At 39.4% G+C, this 21,063-nt stretch overlaps 1 protein-coding gene across 9 annotated transcripts in view; it reads left to right on the top strand.

Annotated features, from left to right (window-relative positions):
• Positions 1-21,063, top strand: part of SEMA4D (semaphorin 4D) — a 99,648-nt gene that overhangs the window by 58,183 nt on the left and 20,402 nt on the right. For all 9 annotated transcript variants that reach the window (XM_030005885.2, XM_030005889.1, XM_030005890.1 and 6 more), the window contains exons 3-13: positions 4,360-4,755; positions 7,051-7,196; positions 8,405-8,467; positions 10,953-11,051; positions 12,255-12,348; positions 13,281-13,394; positions 14,323-14,474; positions 16,230-16,405; positions 16,517-16,673; positions 17,469-17,691; positions 18,149-18,264. In XM_030005885.2, the coding sequence (XP_029861745.1) occupies positions 4,662-4,755; positions 7,051-7,196; positions 8,405-8,467; positions 10,953-11,051; positions 12,255-12,348; positions 13,281-13,394; positions 14,323-14,474; positions 16,230-16,405; positions 16,517-16,673; positions 17,469-17,691; positions 18,149-18,264 (1,434 nt within the window). In that variant the 5' untranslated portion in view covers positions 4,360-4,661. The remainder of the gene's footprint in view (positions 1-4,359; positions 4,756-7,050; positions 7,197-8,404; positions 8,468-10,952; positions 11,052-12,254; positions 12,349-13,280; positions 13,395-14,322; positions 14,475-16,229; positions 16,406-16,516; positions 16,674-17,468; positions 17,692-18,148; positions 18,265-21,063) is intronic.

The following is a 21,063-nucleotide window of genomic DNA, read 5'->3' on the forward strand; positions in this document are numbered from 1 at the left end:
CTGGGAAACCTGCCATGTTTTTTTGCTCCTTGTGGCAGAAAAGGAGGGTGCCTTGCCATCAGTTATTGCTTACTGTGAGGCCCTCATCTGCTGTGCCTGGACAGCAAGTGGTGTGAAAGTGATTTCATGGAGTGATAGGGAAGTATATATGTTAGAAGGTCTTCCTTCTAGCCCAAGGGAAGGTGGTTGTTAGTCTGGCAGACTCACCAGGGCTTGCATGACCTGTGGTCATGTAGTTGTGCACTGCTTGTGTTGGGGAGGAGGAGGTGGCAATACCACGGATGGGAGCATAAGCACAGAGTAGGTGGGGGATAGCAAGAAAAAATAACCCCCAGGAGGAGAATAAAGTGCAGTACAAAATGGGAGGAAAACAATGTGGACACTTGGTGTGCTTGGGGAGTCATGAAAAGAGTGACAGGATTAGGCCAGGAGGGCCAGTGCCTGTTTGGCTTTCCGCAGGGAGAGGCTAGATACTTTGTGATGCTAATGATCATTTCTTGGGAATCGCAAGGTCCTAGCCATAATGCTGACTGCTGTGTGTGTGTGTCAGTAAATTCTCATATGGTTTAAACCTTCATAGAGAAGATAGATAGATACATTTAGCAATTTGTGTAATACTGAGCAGAATTCAGAAGTTGCACAATGCAACTAAGTATTTATTAGAAAAAAAATTTATTTCAAAACCAGGGTTGCAAAATTGGGCATTTCCTAACTTTGAAATTCCAGAATTTAGATAGCCTGTGCAAGTATTGTGTGTACAAGATGCACACTTGAATTCAGCTTTACTATGCTGACTGGGGAAGAAGACACTGACCTCTGGGTTTTTGATGTTGCGTTTTATTAGTTATATAAAAAAAAATTTTTTTGTACTGTTAAGGGTTGCTGAATTGACATTGTGAAAGATGAAATTTTATGTTCATAAGAACCTTTGTGCTTCCTTTGCCTCTGTGTCTTAGAGGATCAGAAGGATGGCAATCTTCTTCCCATTGTTGGTTTTTCAGCTTCTCCCATTGCAGGGCTAGCATTCTGCATTTTTTTAGAAGGTGGACTGGAGCACTGTTTCTTTGATGCCCACTGACACAGGTAATGTGAGAGCCAGATGTTTCTGGATCTGGGTAACAGTCAAGATATGCCATTGCAATGCCCTGCTTTCATAATTTGTGCTAGTATTCCCTATTCACACTTAGGCAGCTTGAAATTTTTCTAACAGTTTTGATTTTCTGTCCTTTGGGAGAGCAGAGACTTGTCTCTTCCCGTTTCTCTGCCTGTACACTAAAACTGTGCGTGTCAGTGGGAATGTTCACAGCTCTGAACTTCCAGCTGTGCTCTGCCAAACTGACAGGAGCTCTGTTGGTTGTTTCTTCTTCTATAGTTGCCCTGGTTTTGGTCACCATAAATACAAGCATTATGGAAAACTTGCATATGCAAGTAGTGTGCGTATTATTTTGCTCCAGTTCAGCATTATACATTGATTTAAAATAATCATCAGCAGACTGCGTAAATTAAAATTACTCATTTAAATTTACCTCACAAAATTTCTAGCAGTTTTAGAGAGCAGAAGAGTAGACCTGTGGTCACTTTAATTAGAGTTTAGTTATGTAATCAATCATTTCAAGTTTCTATCTGCTTTACTTCTTAAAGGTTCATATTTTCAAGCAAATTGTGGTTCATTTTTAGGAGTAAAACCTAAAGCATTAGGAGACCTAACATTTCAGAAGGCAAAGCACTCAAATCTAATCAAAGTCGGTGAACAGCGATGGAACTGAGCTGATTTGGAAAATTAGGCCATTGTCTGGGCCTTTTTTGTTGTTGTTTTTTTTTCCTTCTACCCCTTGTGTTATATAAAACCAGGTTCATATTAGATTATGGATGACTTCCAGTGGATGTCAGTGAGGGAGTTATTCCAGATAATTTTGAGCATGGGGCGGGGAGGAGGAGGGGTGTAATTAAATTGAAGGCTAAATTAAAGGATGAGGTCCCGAGTGCATTTTCATCTCTATTTAAACTTACAGGAATGAGAACAAAGTGGATCTTGCACTATTGGGCACATAATGTTCACTGTAGTCTGTCTCACTCCCTTTTTTAGCATGCAGAATTTTACCTTAGATCAACAAATAATGTCCCACAAGTCAAACTTACTAATGTGAAAAAGGGCCTGTCTGTATACCTATATATAGGTATAAACCCATACAGTGGGAATGAAATGACAGATTTCTGCTTTGTGTGTCCAGAGAATTGCACACAGCAAAGCAGGCACTAACTAACCCAACCAGACCTTTTGTCGTCTTCAGGAGGTAGTGTAATTTGTTTCAGATTTTGTTGTCATTTTGCATTTTCTGAGGTAGGTGAGCTAGGCTAGGAGTGTAACCATGGCTGTAGGGAGATTCAGGATTTTCCTTTACAAGGGCATAGATTTGCTAATCCTGTTTTAAAGTCCAGAAAATTAAGAGGACTTCAGAAGTTTTCTCTGGAGACATTTCTACTGCATGGTATTGTACATAAATAATTGCTTATTGCTGGGACTAGTACTGAATAATGATATTCTGGCTGTCTCTTTTTAAAAAAAATCAAGAGTTAATGGGGAATTGATTATTATGTGGAGTCTTTTCAGTAAAAAAAGGTGGCATGAAAAAAAATAAATTAGCACTATGTAGAAATAATGGCTCAAATATCTTTACTCAAACTGCTGTTCTCCCCCTTGCATTTCCATTAAAATAACATTTCTAAACTGCCTTGCACTTAATCATTGAACTACTGTTCACTCTCTGTAAAGCTGTTTGCCTCAGAATGCATTTGTGTGATACGTTGCAACTCTGAGTGGGCACTTTTTAACGTGTTGGAGAGCAAAATGCTTATACATGATGATAAACAGGAAGGCTGCAAGACAGGCAAACAAGCCTAGTAAGCTTAACTGTGAAAATATGATGCCTTAAAAACCAAAATGATTTATATGATCCATTACAAACAGTTGGATCTGATCCAAAGTGCTTACCAAAACTAAAAAAAAAAAAAAAAAAAAAAAAAAAAAAAAAAATTATTTAAGTCACAATTTCAGGACGTTGTGGTTTTGTGAGGGTTTTTTCTTAGTAGACAAAAGATTTGTAGGAATAAAAGTTTTTAACTTTTTTTAACCTTGCCTGTGATCATTTAGTAAAGCAGGTGTAAAAGCTTCTGATGTCTTTGTCCATCTTCTATTCAACCCCGTTACTTCTGTGTTCATAGCGGATCTGCTGGCTGTACTTCCCAGTGGTTCCTTGCCTTTGCCTGCTTAAACCCGGGGCCTCTCCCTCCCAAAGAGGCTATCAGCATCACACTTGTCATTAGAGACGTTCTGGCTGCAGCTTTGCCTTAGTTTTTTATTTCTGTCCTTCTCAAGAAAGTATTGTGGCATGTTTCTTAGTAGGGTCACACTAGTGTCTCAGGCTATGGCATGGTGTAAATCTAGCACCTTCTGTGCCCTGCTGCAATGGACAACGTACTTTTCTTACACTCCCCTCCCCCTTGACTGTAGAGCCCTCAATTTATCCATATGCAGTAATCTAGTCATTGATAAATGCACTTGCTTCTCCTGGTAAATACTTAAATGAGTCTTGACCTAGGAGTGGTTGTAGGAAAATGGGAGCAGTGGAGACTTGTCGAAGATGGTGTAGAAAGCAGTGAATGGTTTTGTTGATTGCTGGGGACAGAGCCCTTTCTGGACCTGAAGAGTAATGGGTGGCTCAGAGACAGAGTGACTTTCATAGGACTATCTATTGTTTTAGTATTTAAGCGTTTTCTCCCTTTATTTTTGTGTGCAGTGCTTTCACTCTTTGTTTCTGTAGCTGTATTTCTTTCTACCCCTGCACATCTTGAGTGCGTTAGTAGCATGAAAAGACTTTGCTAAAAATGACACTTCTGTTTGTAAGATCCCAAGGATGGGAGGTGCAGCAGGCTTGTGTAACCGATGCTTAAGATTAATGTAGCACTTCTCACGTCCTCTGCTCTCTGAACTTAGGCATAGTGATTTTTGTTATCTTTCTCATTTATCAGAGAGGTGGGATTTTCTTCAACTCACTATTAAAAGTAAGAAAATATGTAAACTATAGTCAAAGTTTGTGCATTAAACGTAAATGACAATTCAAAATATTTATATGTGGCATTCTAGATTAAAATGATTGCTTTCAGTTATTGCCTATTTGCCATGTAATGTGCCGCTGGTTTTTAAGAATTGTATTTTCACCAATTAATGTACTCTTTATCCAAATGAAGCTGTGCAGACAGCTGTAGAAGCATTGTAAGATCAGTACATATGATATGCTATTTTTGGCAGTACTTGGTTTGCTTTCTTTTCTACTTCTTGCTCCCCTCCTCTTTACACAGCGTCATTTATTTCTGCAACGAAACAGAAGAATGCGCTCAGTTGCACTTCTCAGCAGCTCTGCAGCCTGTGGAGAGTGTGGGCAGTCTCTGTATGCAGCATCCTGGAAAATGTGCATTCCCTTGAAGAAGTGATCTGCTGAAAAGCACGTACTTGTACAGTTGTTCCAGCCTGCCTTGTTGCACTGTTCTCAAGGTCTGAAATGCCTGGTCTCTAATACTCCCTGGGATTTGCATTTCTTCTGCTGAAGAAAAGCTAACTGCTGCAGTTATCCAAGGAGCCCTGAAGAGCAAGGACACTGAAGATGGCTCTGTGTGCTTTTTATGCAGTTTGGGGTTTGTTACTGAAAGTGACAGTAGCATTTGGCCCAGTACCAAGGATCACTTGGGAACACAGAGGTAAGAAGAGAAACTTAAGTAGTGTAATATGGGACACTGCCACAACCTCATGGTTTCTGTGGGATCTGAAACCCGTTGAGACTGTATATTCTTCCAGCCTACTTGCTGTGAGTTTGGTCAGGTGTTGCTGGCTTTGCTCAGCTTATGAAGTGCTTAAGACCAGGCTATTCGAAAGTGACTCAGACAGCTGGGTTAACTGATTTCAGATCCTTCAACCAGTTCTGAAAACACAGCTTTTTAAAGTTGGAATTTTGAATTTGGCTTTCTCAGCTGAAGGATCTTGCAGCTGAAGCTTGCTTCAAGAGAAGAACCCAATACATGTATTTTGTTTTAAACAAATTATTTTTATTTTGAGTCTGAACATATTAGCAAAATGCACCTCTCCAGCTAATAATCTTTTGTATGCTTTTTCAGACTGAGATGTATTTTGACACTAAGCCATCCTGTGCACTAAATAAATCACCAGGTGAAGGAAAGATAAGCATTTGGCCCTCTTCTTACAGCATTACATGGTGTCTGTGGTTGAAAAAATCTTTCCCAGAACACCACTTTCCCTGTGTTTGAAACTGCAGCAAATAATCACAATCTCCCGATATAATTAGCAAAAGTCAGCAAATGTGATGCAAAGAGGAGTAATAGGGAACAAGGACTAAAGAGTAGTTATTTGCTGCTGTTTGTGAATATATACACACACACCCCCCCCCTCCCCCCACCACCATGGGGCATGGATGCTTTGGGTTTTACAAGGTTTTGTGTTTGGGCCCTCCTTTACTACTAGTTAGTTAGCAACAATTATTTACCAAGTGTGCTGTACCAAACAAAATCAAACAAGTATATGGGCAGTAGGAAGAAGCAGCCTTAAATAAGGATGTTAAATACTGAGCAGTCCTAGTGTAGGAAAAGACAGATGGAGATTAAGAATGTAGTAACAATAAACTGATTTGAGATGACTGTAGGAGGTGTTTTTCCTGTTCATTGGTATAGCAATTAGTGAGTTGCTGATGTAGCTTTTCGGAAAGAATGATCTACACAAGGCTTGTAGTTCCTGCTTAGACTCCTTGTTGCTCCTATCTTGTATAATAGTTAAAATTTAGCAAGTTGCTGTTTAATGGTATTGTGGTAATGGACTGCAGACCCACATCCAAAATACTCATAATAAATGGAATTTCTTTTCATTCCTGCTATTTCTCCCTGTCTCTGTCTGCTGAAGATTATTGCATTTAAATCTGGGAAGCCTACTTTGAATAGGAGGGGGAATTTAGTTCAGTGGAGGAATGAACATGTGGAGTTGTATGAACTAGTTCATCCATTTGGGGAAAATTTTCCTGCCAAGTAAAAGATTTTAAAATTACATCCTTGAGAATCTAGTTTAAAATTAATGTTTCCAGAGTATTATAGTTGAAAATGTGCAATTTCTAATGTTAGAACTGGGAGCAATAATACATTGTTTTCTGCCTGTATCTTAAAAAGCCACGCTTAATCGATCTTGTGGTAGTCTTTCACACAAATATGGTCTCCCAAGCTTTCAGTCATTTTTCCATTATGGTTGTATATGCAGAAAAAATATTCTTGTATGTTAGTCATTTTGTGTCATCTTTCTCCATGCCATTGTGTTCCACTCTGCATGCTTCCTCATTCCACTGCTTTACCTCCGTGTCTCCCTCTTTCGCTCATGTTCTTCCTTTTCATCTTGATTTTCCCTCATGTTATTTCTTTCTATCATGTGCTTTTCATCTCTGGTCTCCACTTCAAAATCAGCTTATTGACCCTCTGTAAATGGTTCTTTTTTAGCTTGTCTTCTTTCTGCTATGGTAATACGCTGAAGTGTCATCTCTTAAGGTGCAGGATTTTTTGAGATTTGTTTGGGGCAGTTGCAAGGGACATGGTGGCTGAACTGATTTTTCCATAGTAGGTGGGTACGTGGAAAGGAGAAGGTGAGAAAGGACCTGACAGTGGATGTGTAAAATGGAACGTTAGAAAAAAGGGAAATAACAGGTAGAAAAAAAGGAAAAAAGATGTGAGTTATGGGGATCACTACAACAGGAGTTATTTAGGCATTTGAAATTGGACAAGAGAGCAGGGACCAGTGATTTTGACGTTAATGATGGGAGCTGCTGTTTCTGCTGAACCAAGCTTCTGAGTGGTCTCTCATCTGTTACATGGGTTGTCCGAACTAACCTTTGTTGTTTTCAAGATACACAACAGCTGTTAGACAACCTAGAAAAATGACCCATAAACTTGACCCTAAGTGATTGTGTTTCTTCACGTGGTGCTATTTTTCTCTCATTTCAACAGAGGTCCAGCTAATACATTTTCATGAATCAGAAGTGTCAAACTATTCAACCTTCCTGTTAAGTGAAGACAAAGATGTTCTATATGTAGGAGCCAGAGAAGTGATCTTTGCATTAAACGCAGTGAATATTGCTGAAAAACAGCATGAGGTATGCATTTTAATACATGATCCTCCATGTAAAAATCATATTCCAAAGTTGCCTTCATTTCCTGATATCAGTAGCATGGCACTTTAGGTGGTAGGTACCTAAAAGAAAAAATACTTTGTGTGGGCTGCTCCTGTGTCATTTCTGGAAGATACTATAGAGTAAAACATGCCATCAGATGAGAGGAAGAAAGGAGAAGTTGGGTATAAACAAGTAGTTAAAGGTCTCCTTAGGTATTTTCTTCTTGGGGACAGGATGCTGGACTGGAGGGACTTTGGGTATCATCTGTAATGGTGGTTCTTACACATTTTTATTATCAGGAGTGGGCCATCTCCTGTTAATCTGAATGGGAAGGAAAGCTGGAGCTTGCTCAGGAGTGGCAGGCTGGAGACGTGCTTCAAACGAAATGAAGGCCCTGTGCTTTTGATTTCAGCTTCTGTTTTGTGTCTCTGGGGGCGTCTGCACAGCAAGCAGTGGTGCAGACAGGTCTGATCCAGCTTGCTCAGAGAAGTATTATGGATAGGCTGACGCTGGTTTCTCAAAGTAGATTAGCCCATACAGAAGTCTGCTAACACTGTATTTCTTCCAGTTCTTCCTGGGCTCCTGCTTCTCATCCCATCAGCAGTGCAGGCTGACACTTAGAGATGCAGCATAGAGTCCCACCCAGGATGTTTGGAAGATGTTTATATGATTTTTAATCTGAGCAAAATGTTCACTGGTGGTGGTGGGCAATTTCACCAGCATACAAAACTTGTTTTATGAGTGCATGTAACTGTCAAAGTTGTACTTCTCTGTATAGTGTAAATTGGTCCAATAAGTTTTCTTTAATTCCCTCACCCCCGCCCTGAAATGTTTTTCATTCAAGTGTGAATGAAATTGAGAAGTACTTAAAATTGAGAAGTACTTACAGTTGCATTTCCCTAATGCATATGGTAATGGAACTTAATTAAGCAATTTGAGGGGAAACATCATGATGAACCCAAAAGATAATAGCAGTGGTTTAGTCCTGCTTTAAGGCACGTGCATTTGGAAGTGTCACCTCCCCAGGAAAGAATGGCTTTGAACCTTTGAAAGCTGCTAGCAAAATGACTTGCATTTACTGCAAGTAGTCTTATGATTGCCTTTTTTGTATTTTACTGCAAGATTTTCAGACCTTGCATTGAATTAAAGTGCTTTGAATGTGCCTTTTTTTTGCTTGTTTTTTCACTTAGTTACACTGGAAGGTCACAGAAGATAAAAGGACTAAATGTGCAGTCAAGGGCAAATCAGAACAGGTATGTACTTCTATTGAACTTTGAGAAAGATGTTATATGTTTCACTTCAAGAGCAGTGATGTTAAAAGAAGAAAGGCTCCAACTGTTTGAAATTAAAATTCCAAATAATCACATAAATTCTTTAATTAACTTGAGCCCTAGAAACTGCAGCATGCTTAGTCATCTTTTTTTTTTTTTTTTTTTTAAAATTCTTGGTTCATTTCTTGCTGGTGAATATTATTTGAATGTTTGAAAATCTGAACACACCCTGATGTGTGCTTAATGTTACAAGTTTTTTCCATTAAAATGATAGATCAGTATTACTTTCACTGAGGTAATTGGTAACAACTGTTGTGTTTTGTTATTGCAATAGTTCCTCCCCAGCATTTGATATTACAAAATGACTGATAATTTTGTTTGCTTTGCTTTAGGGCATAGGGTTTATTTACTAGGCCAGCGCTGTTCCACCAGTGTATTTTTCACTAACTACAGACACCCTTATTGTGGTGCTCAGCGGATGTGCCCCTTGTGGCAGCACCTAGCTGGTGTGACTGCTCAGACAGCTCCCCGGCAGCTGAGCAGCCTGATCTCTTGCCTGCTTGGCAGTGCAGGCAGCTCAGCCCCCGGGGATCCCTCGGTGTTTCTGGGAACCGCAGACTCCTCATGACTGCCAGCGTGCAGGCTGGCTTGCCTATTTTGCCTTTCTGTGGAGATTGTTTACTTGAGGTGATTGTATGTGGATGTACCTTTCCCCTTGTGTAGTGCCACTTCATTTAGTGATATGGTAAAGTGAGGGTTTGCTGGGGAAGACTGATGGTCAGGCTTTCAGCACAGGTCTGAAAGTGGAAGTCTGCAAGCCCTGTGAATACAAAAAGCAGTCCTACTGTATGGTTGTAGGGATTTGACATTGGTGTCCCCGAACCAGCAGTCTGTTTGATTCACACTTATAAAACCCCATATGCGGCATCCAGAGTTGATAGACATCCTGGATTCATGGGGCTCCACAAGGTGGGAGTGGGCTCTCTCTGCCTTGGCTTGATTTACTGCCTTTCCTTCCACTGACAACCATCAGTATATTATCCTAAGAAGAGGTGTGGTGGGTATTTAAGGGCCATTTCCTCCTTGTCTGCTTTGTCAGGATGCACTCAGAGAGTGTTATTGGTGTTCTCCAGGTTCAGTTGTGGTTACTGGCAATAATATTCACACACAGCCACAATGAATATGAGAGATGTGAATTTCTTGCATGTGCATACAGTTTAGTGGACAGTGTGTCCATCTCTACCAGTCCTCTGCAGAGATTATTGGTGTTAGTTAGAAGGGATGTTAGACCCCATAAATAGGTACTTTGCTAGAGCTCCAAACTTCTTTTCCTTTTTTTTTTTTCCTGCCCTCAGTTTAGCAAGTCACACTTACTGCCAGCCATGCTTTTTCCTCACTCTACTCATAACCTTACTAGCCTCATTTATGTTGTAGCTGTGATGTTTTGCATAATGCCACAGTTTCAAACGGGTCAAGGTATTAAACCACTACTGCTATTTCTTACACTAAAATGGGCAGTCCTCTCCCCCACCCATCACCACTATGCTGTTTAGTGCCAGCAGAAAGCATTTATGCAGCTGTTCAAGGACCTCATCTGGCAGAAAACTGATTTTGCTCCCACCCCCAGTTTTTTGCCATACTGAACTCACCATGCAGTCGCAGAAATATGTGGTTTGGCTCATAAGAAGGAAGAGTAAGTACAGTGCTTATACTTGCTTAAGTGGTTTATGGAACTACAGTACAGTGGTGGTATCTGGCTGTGTACCAGCAAGAATTAAGGGGTGTTGTTGATACTGGTTTTTTTTTTTTTCCTCTAAGTGGGTGTTTAGAGTTGTTTTTCTTGGTTATTATTCTGAAACTTTATGGTATCCTTTATTCAAGGCTTTGCTCAAACTCCTTGTTCTATTTCAGAATGAAAGGAATTAAGAGGTTTCCTTGGATGAAAGAGAAATTGATATCAAGGACTGAAAAAAAAAAAAAAAGGACAGATATAAGTGACAAAGCTTTGTAGCTAATTTAATGGTATTAGAGGTTTCTCTCTTAAGAAACTACCTTGACCATCACTTACTGTTTTTGATCTAGGCTTACAAGGGATGATAAAGGCTGAAACTTACTCCATGTTTAACTAGTTGTTCTGATGGATTGGATGTGGCTTTGGAGCTTGTGCTTTCATGAAATAACTTGAAATGCACCCTGCTGAGTGTATGGTACTTGGTTATGCTACCCTGGTAGGTATGCTGAGGCAGCTGTGCACTGCTGGCTGTAGGAAGCCAGATGCTGCAGGACTAGAGCTCCTGGAGATTGTAGGGAGGTGGTATTCTAGTGGTGACTGTATCACCCAGCCTTACTGGTGTGGCATAAGTAGTGGCAGCAGATGAGCTGACAGCACAACTTTAATTGTTTATTTATGTTGGAATGTGGAAGCTGTGGTTTATCAGACTGGTCCTTTTCTCATCCTCTATTACAGACAGAGTGTCGTAATTATGTGCGTGTCTTGCAACAGCTGAACGATACTTTCCTCTATGTGTGTGGAACTAATGCGTTTCAGCCAACATGTGATTACCTGGTAAGAATGTACATATGTTTTGACCCAATAAAAACTGTACCTTATAAGCAGCTCGTGTAAACAGTGAGTTAATCTCCGTTCCCAAAGACTGTTGCAATTTCAGTGCAAGTCCTCTATTATGCTGTCCCACAGTAAGGATAGAGTATGGAAATAAACTATACTGTTCCTTTTTGAAAGCGCTTGCTGAATTACTGATTCATCTTGTTTCACTGCGGATTTACTTTTTCTTAGCTTTCATAATTCTTTGTGTATTAGCGTGTATGTGCGTTAGCATAAAAACGATTTCTAAAACTGAAATTGCACTCTTAGCAACTTCCATCCATTACCAAATCTCCCTGAAATTTCTCAGATTCCTGTCTCTGCTTGTCTTGTCTCCTGGCTATGCCACAGCTTCATAGTGCTGAACGCTTCAGAGTGAAGTCTTGGCGCAAAATCAAAACTTGTTGCTGACTCTTGCATCATTCTCCTTATTGTGGCTCTTAACAGTACTGAAATTGAGAAATCTTGTAATTGTTTCTTCTTTTTTGAGTCCTGTGTCTGCAAGTCTGCTTGCCATCATCTCTGGAACATTGACAGAAGTCATTGCCCTTAGCCTCCAATGTCATTACACAGTATAACTGATCACTTCTCCAGTACTGTGGCTACAGTTCTCTATTGTCTTCCTGATCCTCATTCCCTTGGTTTTTAAGCCATTTATAAAGTAGCAGTCAAAGTACTCTGTTGCTTTTTAAAATTTAGTTGGATTATGCCCCATCTCATGAATTTAACATAATTTCAAAAATTGCTAAATCCAGTTCAGAAAGCTTTCCTAATTTCTAAAACTCTCCATTTTTTGTGCAGGCTAATTCAATAATTGCCAGCTCTTTCCATATATCAGTTAACTTCTCTGCCTTTCCTGCTGTCTGGCTTTTTTGGGTGCTCTTTCTTGAGGTCTGTCTGGATTTAACTTTGTCTTCTGTTCTTTTCTGCTCCCGCCCTCACAAATCATAGGATCACATTTCCTCTCTTGTCTGCTGGACTCTTAAGGTTTTGTGAAAATGCATATGCCTTTTATAATATTACAAAAAATGCTTCTGATGCTGGAAGTTGATGATATAGTCCATTATTTATTGTTACTTTTCCAGTTTCCTTTGCACGAGTCAAGTGGCTGAAAGAAGAAGTGCTAACAGTTGTTTTTGTGGTTTTCAACTTAATTTTTTTCAGAATTTAATTTCATTTGAACTTGGAGGTAAAAATGAAGATGGTAAGGGCAGATGTCCATTTGATCCTGCACAAAGCTACACATCTGTTATGGTTGGTAAGTTCAAACTTTGCATACCTCATTGTTATGTATAAAAATGTTTGATCTTTTCCGCTGTCATTCTCCAGTCTCTCAATATCAAAATAGCAGATTGCATCCATATTTTTACATCTTTACTGTGTATCTAGACAGACTTTAAAATACTTACGTTAACATATTTTTTAAAAGGAGAACTTAAAACTCTAGGTTGTTTCGGAAGCAACTTTTAAAATACTATTTTTATACTATATTTGCAGGTGTTTAACATATTTAGTCCAGGTAGTCTAAATGTGCTTTGACTGCCTTTGTAGTATCAATTACTGTAATTTCGGTAAGTTTAACAAGTAGAATTTTTTAGCTGTCCTGAAGACATATCTGTGAGACAGAATAAGGAAGTAAGATATTTATTGTGAGTATATTACTGCATGGTTAGACACCACTGAATCTTGATTTGGTGAAACCAGAGTTCATGGCTGTACCCTGGTGTGGCAAATTCATAAAAGAAAAGCTCAAAGTAACATGAAACAGGAAATGAGGAAAAAAAAGAACACACTCCGTGCATTGTTGCCTCAATTTATAAAAGTTGAGTTTGAATACTGGTGGCATAGAGAGCAAAATAATTACTTCCAAAATTTCTGTGGCATTTCTTAAGTAAATTTGCATGTTTGTACGTAAACTGTAGGTTTACACGTAAGTACCACAAAACCAATGCTGACTTTTGCCAGTTGCTTGTGTTAGAGCGATAATAAACCCAGCTGTTGAAGTGTTAGCCTTGAGAATGGTCAGCAGAATTGTAAACATAGAAAACATGTCTGGGGCAATTTAGAGGAAATCCTTGTTTATCTTTTCTTGTCGGAAGTTTAAGTTTACATAGTCTCCCAAAATACTTATGTACCTTTTTTGGTATCCAGTGCATAAGAAAGTCTAAAATACTTGATTTTGTGTTAAAGATGAGGAGCTTTATTCTGGGACGTCTTACAATTTCTTGGGAAGTGAACCTATCATTTCACGGCACTCTCATCAGAGCCCTCTGAGAACAGAGTATGCAATACCTTGGCTTAATGGTAAGTGGGCATGAGAACTCGCCCAACCAAATTGTTTTTCCTTCTTCAATGTCACACTTACAGAGTTTAAGTGTCTTACCTGGGGTAAGGAGCAATTGTCTAATATCTCAAAGAGAATGGCTTTTGTTATACTGGCACACGCTGACATGTGAGTGTGTGCCCTCACGTGTGTCATCAAGAGATTTTATTTTGAAATTTCAGTATTTTTATCAGCATTAACAATGAAAACAGCTTCAAGACATACAAACTTCAACTTGACATTGAAGTACTACATTTCATTTTGTATCTACTTGTTCATCCTTGCAATAATGCAGCAAAGTTATGATATAGTAAGGAAGAGAATGGTTTTGGTCTGTAACGAGTTTTCAAATTGAGCTGGTCACGGTTCCTGATGATTTCAGTTCCTGAATTCCAAAATCCACCAAGTTTTGTGAATGCTCAGAGGCTTGTGGCTTTCTGCCAAAAAGGACCAAAATCATGAAGTTAGCAAATTCCAAAAAATGCATTATGTCCAAAAAGTACAGGATACTGAGTTTTGTAATACATGTTTTAACGATACTGTCATTTTTAGTGTTTCAGCTAATAGCTGAAATAGAAGAGAGGCAGGCAAGGGTGGGTATCTTTCCAGGCCCATTAGAAAACCACGCTTGAGTGGGGACTGAAGAACGTTGAAATAATGGGGTATCAGACCATAGAGATCTCTCAGGTATCTTAGTGCTTTCACATAGGGTTTATGGTTTTGATTTTTTTCTGTTTTTTTTAAAAATGCTGTTCATATTATGAACAGCAAACTGTAGGCAAGTCAGTGACTGGAGAGCAGGTAAATGCAGTGTGAGGTTTGGGTGAAAGAGGACTCCTAGAGGGTCTTTGAGGAAATCAGGTTAGTAGTCTCATATATAATACACAATTCTTCTCTTTGTGTCTGTAGAGCCCAATTTTGTTTTTGCTGATGTGATAAGAGCAGATCAAAACAGCACAGATGGAGAAGATGACAAGATATACTTCTTTTTCACTGAAGTGTCTGTGGAGTATGAATTTGTTGGAAAACTGATGATTCCAAGAATAGCTAGAGTGTGCAAGGTGGGCCGTAGTTCAATTTTCTTTTACTAATTCAACTAGAATTTTGTGTGTGCGTGTTAAGCATTTATTATTGTGGACTTATTGCCAGTTAAATGGAAGTGGTTGAACTTAGTGAATCTTAGTGAATCAGCAGTTTCAGTCAATTCTTCAGAACTCAGAAAGCCTAATTATTGCTTTGGGAACAAATACTTAATTTAGTTTTGCACAACAGTGAAATTTCAGTACATCTGAGGGTTCTGCCCACCCCTGGGGGGGAAAAACCAACCATCACAAAACCCAGCAATAGAAAAAGCCTCTCCCCTGGCTTTCCCTTTTATTTTTTTTAAACAACTTTTAAGTTTTTGAGTACAGCTCCCTGGGAAGAACTGACTTTGGTTGGAGCTGAGTGGATGGGATGTTTGTCAAGTTACTTTCAAGTAGCTGTATACAAACAAAACTGTAGGTGTGTCCACAGCAGAATAGCTCTTGACTGCAGTGTAGCAGATGGGACTTCCATGAAGCTGTTAGAGCGGCCAGAGCCTCAAGGAAAATGGTCACCAGCAGCCTAATTCTGTCACACTTGCTGTGTTTAAACCTCTTAGGCTGGTTCACGTACATACTCGGGAGTGTTGGTTAAAAACCTTGCTGATGAAAGAGGCTTTTTCCAGTAGAAAACGCTGATTTAACAAAAAATTTTTGAGGTGGAATGTATCAATTTCCTCAGGATTTTTTTTCCAACAGGAAATTTCTCTAGCCATTTCATTTTGATGAGGTTGAAATGTTTTATTTTTACTTTACTGTTTTATATTTAAACATGGAAGTCAAAACATCAATAACAAGTTAGTGCCCTTGAGATTTCCGTTAAACAAGCAGCTGGAGGCAGGTTTACATGGGGCTTATTATTATGGCCCTCTGCCCACTGACAGCTTGTGCGTGCTTTAAAAGGGGAGTATTGCAGAAATGAGAGTTTTATTGCTGCTGGCTGTTTGAAATAGGAATGAATGGCAGGTTGCAAATCTATAAGCATTTATACTTAATTGTTTTTATAAATTGCGCAGATTTCTTTAATACTTTGCATAACAGCATTGGATAATGAATGGGAAATACTAATAATGTTCAAATATGCCCTGCTTTTTAAAGAGAAGTAACACAGCTACAGCTTGAGTATCAAATATTTTGAAACATTTCTAGTCAATGTATCTTTACTTCTTTAAGCCTTGATACTGCAAATCCTTAATAAAGGTGGTAACTGTTTGCAGTATTAAGCCATTGCTGCATTTCTTCTAATGAAATTATTAATGTCAGGCAAGTTTAAGTGCATATTGGAACATTAGAATTTAAATCACAGTTTAGATGTCACAGAACAAATTCAGTGTTGCTTATTTCTCTTAAGGGACAGTATAATAGTTCCATTTACTTGTTCTAATAAGTGGTTTTTTTTCCTAAGGGCACACTGCTCAATTTTTCAGGTGTTGCTGAAGTATGGTTCTTTTATAAGTATCATATCTCGCCTTACCTCTATGTGTTGATAGAAATCATTCTGCTTTTTTTTTTTTTTTTTTTTTTTTTGTTGTTGTTGTTGTTGAATCAACTGATTTTCCTGCGGCTTCCTTACTTTTCTGTTTGTGAATGTCTTAACATTTATTGATGTTGCCACAGATGAAATGTTAGAAAATAACAGGGCTCAGTAATTTCATGCTGTATAGCATGGTTCTTAAATGCAAAAATGCTGCTAATTCTCCTCACAAACATGTTTTTATTTTTTAATATCAAAAGAGGGACCAAGGAGGATTAAGGACCTTGCAGAAAAAATGGACGTCCTTTCTCAAGGCCAGATTGATTTGTACCATCCCTGATAAGAATTTAATTTTCAATATCATCAATGATGTTTTTATTCTCAAGTCTCCAACTTTGAAGGAACCAGTGATATATGGAGTCTTCACCCCGCAGCTGTAAGTGTTGTAGAGCCTTTTCCTAGAGAAGTACTTTTAATCTTGGTTGGTTACCACAAAAAGTAATAATTACTCCTATGGTTTTTTTTTTCTTTCATCCTGAACTTTTAGGAATAATGTGGGGCTGTCAGCAGTGTGTGCATACAATCTGTCTACTGTAGAAGAAGTTTTCTCGAAAGGAAAATATATGCAGAGTGCTACAGTAGAACAGTCTCATACAAAGTGGGTACGATACAACGGGGAAATTCCTAATCCTCGACCTGGTGCGGTAAGTTTCCGTAATCTTGGAGCTGATGATTAGTCTTTTTTTTAATGCTCAGGAGCAAAGAAAATAGAAAATATTAGGTAATCTACTAAAGCTTAATTTTAATTTGCCCTGATCTGGATACTTTTTGTTGTAAAGACTTTGTAGAAAAACACTCAAGTGATTTATTCTGAACTTTGTATCTGGGAATCAAAGTAGGGTTTTTAAATTTATAATTGAGTTATTTGCTGGTTTTGTATTTTCATCATTTTGTACTAATTTTCTAGTGGTGAAAAAGATAGCAGTATACACTAGGCAACGTCAAGTACTTTAATTCAGATGAACAGAAGTATAGCAATTGTTGCATTGTCTCCGTACGTTCGGCAAGTTTGTCCAATGCAGTGCCTTGCTCTGCAAACTAAAATGTTCTTAGTGCTGGGTGTCTTTCACACTTTTCTTACTTTCTCATGTTCCTTGCAGTCATCTTGTTGCTATTGCTGAATGAGGGGACAGTTAAAAGCAGTTAAGAAGCATGACACTCCAGAAAGAATATTTTCCTAAAATGCATTTTCGGCCTAAACAAAAATGTAGTCTGAAGCTCGGTGATTAGTACATCACAGAAGCCAAAGTGCTGTGAGACCTGAGGACCTTCCTCGGTAGAATGAGTGTAATGTAAAGGTGTGCTTACTGGCCAAAATAATGCAGAGAAGAAAACGCATATACCTGCTGTTAATTGTCTCTATTTTGTCCAAGTAAATGATGTAATTTGATTGTCTCTTTTTTGGTTTGTTTCTTCCTCCTCCCTCACACCCCTGCTAGTGTATAAACAATGAAGCCAGAGCGTCAAACTACATGAGTTCTCTGAATTTACCAGACAAAACATTGCAGTTTGTTAAAGATCATCCTCTAATGGATGACTCAGTGACTCCGATGGGAGACAGACCTCGACTAGTAAAACGAGATGTGAAGTATACCCAGATTGTAGTAGACAGAGTCAGAGCACTCAATGGCACCATATATGATGTTATGTTCATCAGTACAGGTAAGTTCTGCAAAACACTTTTTTTGATGATGCACTGATTCTTAAGGCTGAAGTAAGTTCTAAGAGAAACTCTTGAGATTGCCATATTTACAGTGCTTTTACACCAGCTGGTGTTTTCATTAACAAGGAAGGGGCCGTGGTGAGTAAGTGGAGAATCTTGCATGCTTTGACAAAGCATTGCAGGAAAAGAACTGCAGAACTGCAATGAGTGCAGCAAAAGCACGTGTAAGGTAGGACCTAACTGGTCATTATTTGTTCCTAAATTGCTCAGAGCTTCTTACGATGGCAAATTTAATGGTTGGCATTGGCACAGTTGTGTGAAGTCTTCAGCTGAACAGCAAGCAGATTACTGAGACAACTTACAGCCATAGTGTGATTCCGGCCCCCCCCCCCCCCCCCCCCCCCCGCCTTTTTTATTTTAACAATCTTACTTAAATACATCTTTTTGTTGTTTCAGATCGAGGAGCCCTGCACAAAGCTATCAGCTATGAAAATGGAATGCATATTATTGAAGAAACACAGCTTTTTCCAAACTTTGAGCCAGTCCAAACTCTCTTGCTTTCATCCAAAAAAGTAAGTGCTATAAGCATCACGGCTCATTTTGCTCTTCCACAAAACTTTTTAGTACTACCTTGTAACCTGGTTGTGACAGAAAATGACCATCACTGTACACAGAGCAAAAGGCTGCATCTGTAACTCCTCACTCTGCAGCAATATCACGTATTGCCTGCTGCATTTCAGTGTGTTTGGTAGGTGACAAGCTTCTGAAAGTCTGTAGATATGGGGAAGGTGGTGGCGTGGGGGCACAGGTGTGCAGGTCTTCACTTGGATTCCATGTGTAGAGACTGAAAGCCGTAACGTGTTTCAAGGTACCAATTTTCAGATCAGTAGTAATGTAAAATTCTGACCCCTTGTGGCCATTGCTAATGTGTGAGGAAAAATCCTCGGGGCTTTAGCAGAGGAGTGGTACATCTTTCTGAGGAAAGAAACCTGAGAGAACAGTCCTGCCTAGCAGAGAGACTCATAATTGTGTAACTAATTGGTTTCTGCTGTCCCAAATCCCACAGGTTCCTGCATGCTAAATGTATCGTGAGAGCCATCACGTTGGTGTGGCTGGGGGTGTGGACCTCTGGTGAGGTCCTGTCTGCCAGCAGGGCACCAGCTGCAACTCCAGCTAGGGGACACAAGCCTTGCTGTGGGCTCCAAACCCAGTGGTTGTTCTGTGCTATTATCAGTCATTTGGCTTAATCCTGGAGTGGTTTTGTGACAGTGGGAGGATAGTCACTGTGTGTACTTCGTACACAAGTTAGGCTTCTGGCCCTAGTTACCTGCAAATTTGTGAATATCTATGAAATTATTACCTTAAGCAGTGGCTTGTAGCATCAGACCCCTCAACTGGCAAAATTTTGGGATTTCTTAAGGAAAGAATAATTCTTTTGAAGTGTCCGGTACTAATACTAGCATTTAGTAGCTACCTGGTGATTGATGAATGCTCTGCAGCTAGGGGTTTAGGAATACTGCCAAGATATCTTAGAAAAATCTTTTATTTTTGTGTGATATTTAATAAAACTTTGCTTGCCACCATGATCAGCTCAGTCGAAGAGAACTTTATGCCATAATTCTTTCAAGCTCATCTTGCACACTTATTTGTCATTTCATGCTTGTAATAGAAAGAAGTCTTGAGGACAGAGTATACTTTTGAGAGGCAAATGAATTCAGTGATTAAAACTTTGGTGCTCATAGATTTCAGTAAAAAAGTTTGTATTATTTTTGTATGATGCATCACACTGGCAACTTTCTCTATGTTTATACGTATGTATGTGTGTGTATATATATGTGTATATATATATATATATATAAAAAAAATAAAAAAATATTTGTTGGTTTCTTCTGCTCTATCTGCAAAGCCTCAAATGCCTTGCTTTGACAGGAGGTTTCAGCATTTGCCCTGTGATAGAAGATAATGATAGATAACTATTCTAATAAATACGCTAATGCCCATTCTTCTAATTGTGGGTAAATTTTGGGATCATTCATACACTGGCTTAATTCCGATTCCCCCATTTTTGGGGAGTGGAAGGGAAGGGATAGGCGTTACAGCCTAGTACCAAAGACGCATGATTTTGCCGTTTCAGCACACTCTTGGTAGCCAAGGTTAGTGTAGAAATGATGGCACTGAATTCACTCTGAATCCAGGTGACACATTCTCAGTTGTTCAAGAATATCCTGAAAGGGTGCAGTGTGAGACATGGCATAGGAGCTGCACAGGAAACATGCTGTCTTTTCACAGAGAAACTTCTCTCAAAGCTCAGGTTTGAAACAAAACACTGCTTCCTGCATGGGACTGTGGAGAGTAACATCTTATATCTTCTGCAAGGGAAAATTTCCATCTTGCTAGAATAGCTTTCGGCACATAAAACTAACACCCAAAACCGAAGCAGTGCTGCCCAGTACATTCCCATAAAAGCAGTGGCCCTTTTCAGCAGTGAGGAGTTAGAGGTTGGGTCAGGTGTCAGAGTCATGAAAGCTGTATAGTTGTGGTACTACCCAAGCAGGGATTACTTCTGCTCCCCAGCATGAAAACACAAGTTTCTACCTCCTTGGACATCACAGCAGCAATCACAGTCAGTAGCTACTGAAGTCCTTCATAGAGCTGGTATTGTGATATGTGTAGTGGCATCCTGTAGTAATGGATTAACCACAAGAGGGTAATAGTTGTTAAGCCTGATGGTGGGCTTCAGATCTCTCAGGAGTCCTTTCTGTACACTTTGTTGCAGTATCCCCTAGGCCCTTCCCATATACTCCACCTTGTTTGGAGGGTGGTGGGCAGAGTCAGATGAGCCCACAGTAGATCTTCATAACTCCTGCTTGACTGAAAGATATGTCGGGATCTTTTAAAATGGTTTGCTGATGAGTCCTCTGAACTCATGGATATACCAGCTGGGAACCACACTGAGACACTACAACCCATATGCAGTGTTGCACTGTTGGCTTGGATGTTAGCTAGCAGAGCCTTAGAGAGGTGAGCAGTGCTCAGTGCATTGGGGGAGCTTTCCAGCAGAGTTGGAAGCTTTTCCTAGAAAGTTGTATGTCTCCAACACTGCAGACTTCCTTCTGTGGGCACTGCAACATAGTCCAACACTAACCTAAGTTAAATTCCAGCATGAAAGACTGCATTTGAATGTATGTTGCTGAAGTTAGTTTCTCTTTCTAAGTCTTATCTTCCAGCAGTGCAAGCAGATTCTTTATCTATCCAGTTTTGTCTTTCAACTTCGAGTATCAAGAGTTTTCTTGAAAGCTGTCTGCCTACTTCATATATGAGATGGATCCAAACTGATTTGTGCTTGGTCTGCAGCTTCCTCTAGAGATTGC

This window comes from Aquila chrysaetos, chromosome Z, assembly GCF_900496995.4.
Source record: "Aquila chrysaetos chrysaetos chromosome Z, bAquChr1.4, whole genome shotgun sequence".
In the NCBI taxonomy this organism is placed as follows: domain Eukaryota; kingdom Metazoa; phylum Chordata; class Aves; order Accipitriformes; family Accipitridae; genus Aquila; species Aquila chrysaetos.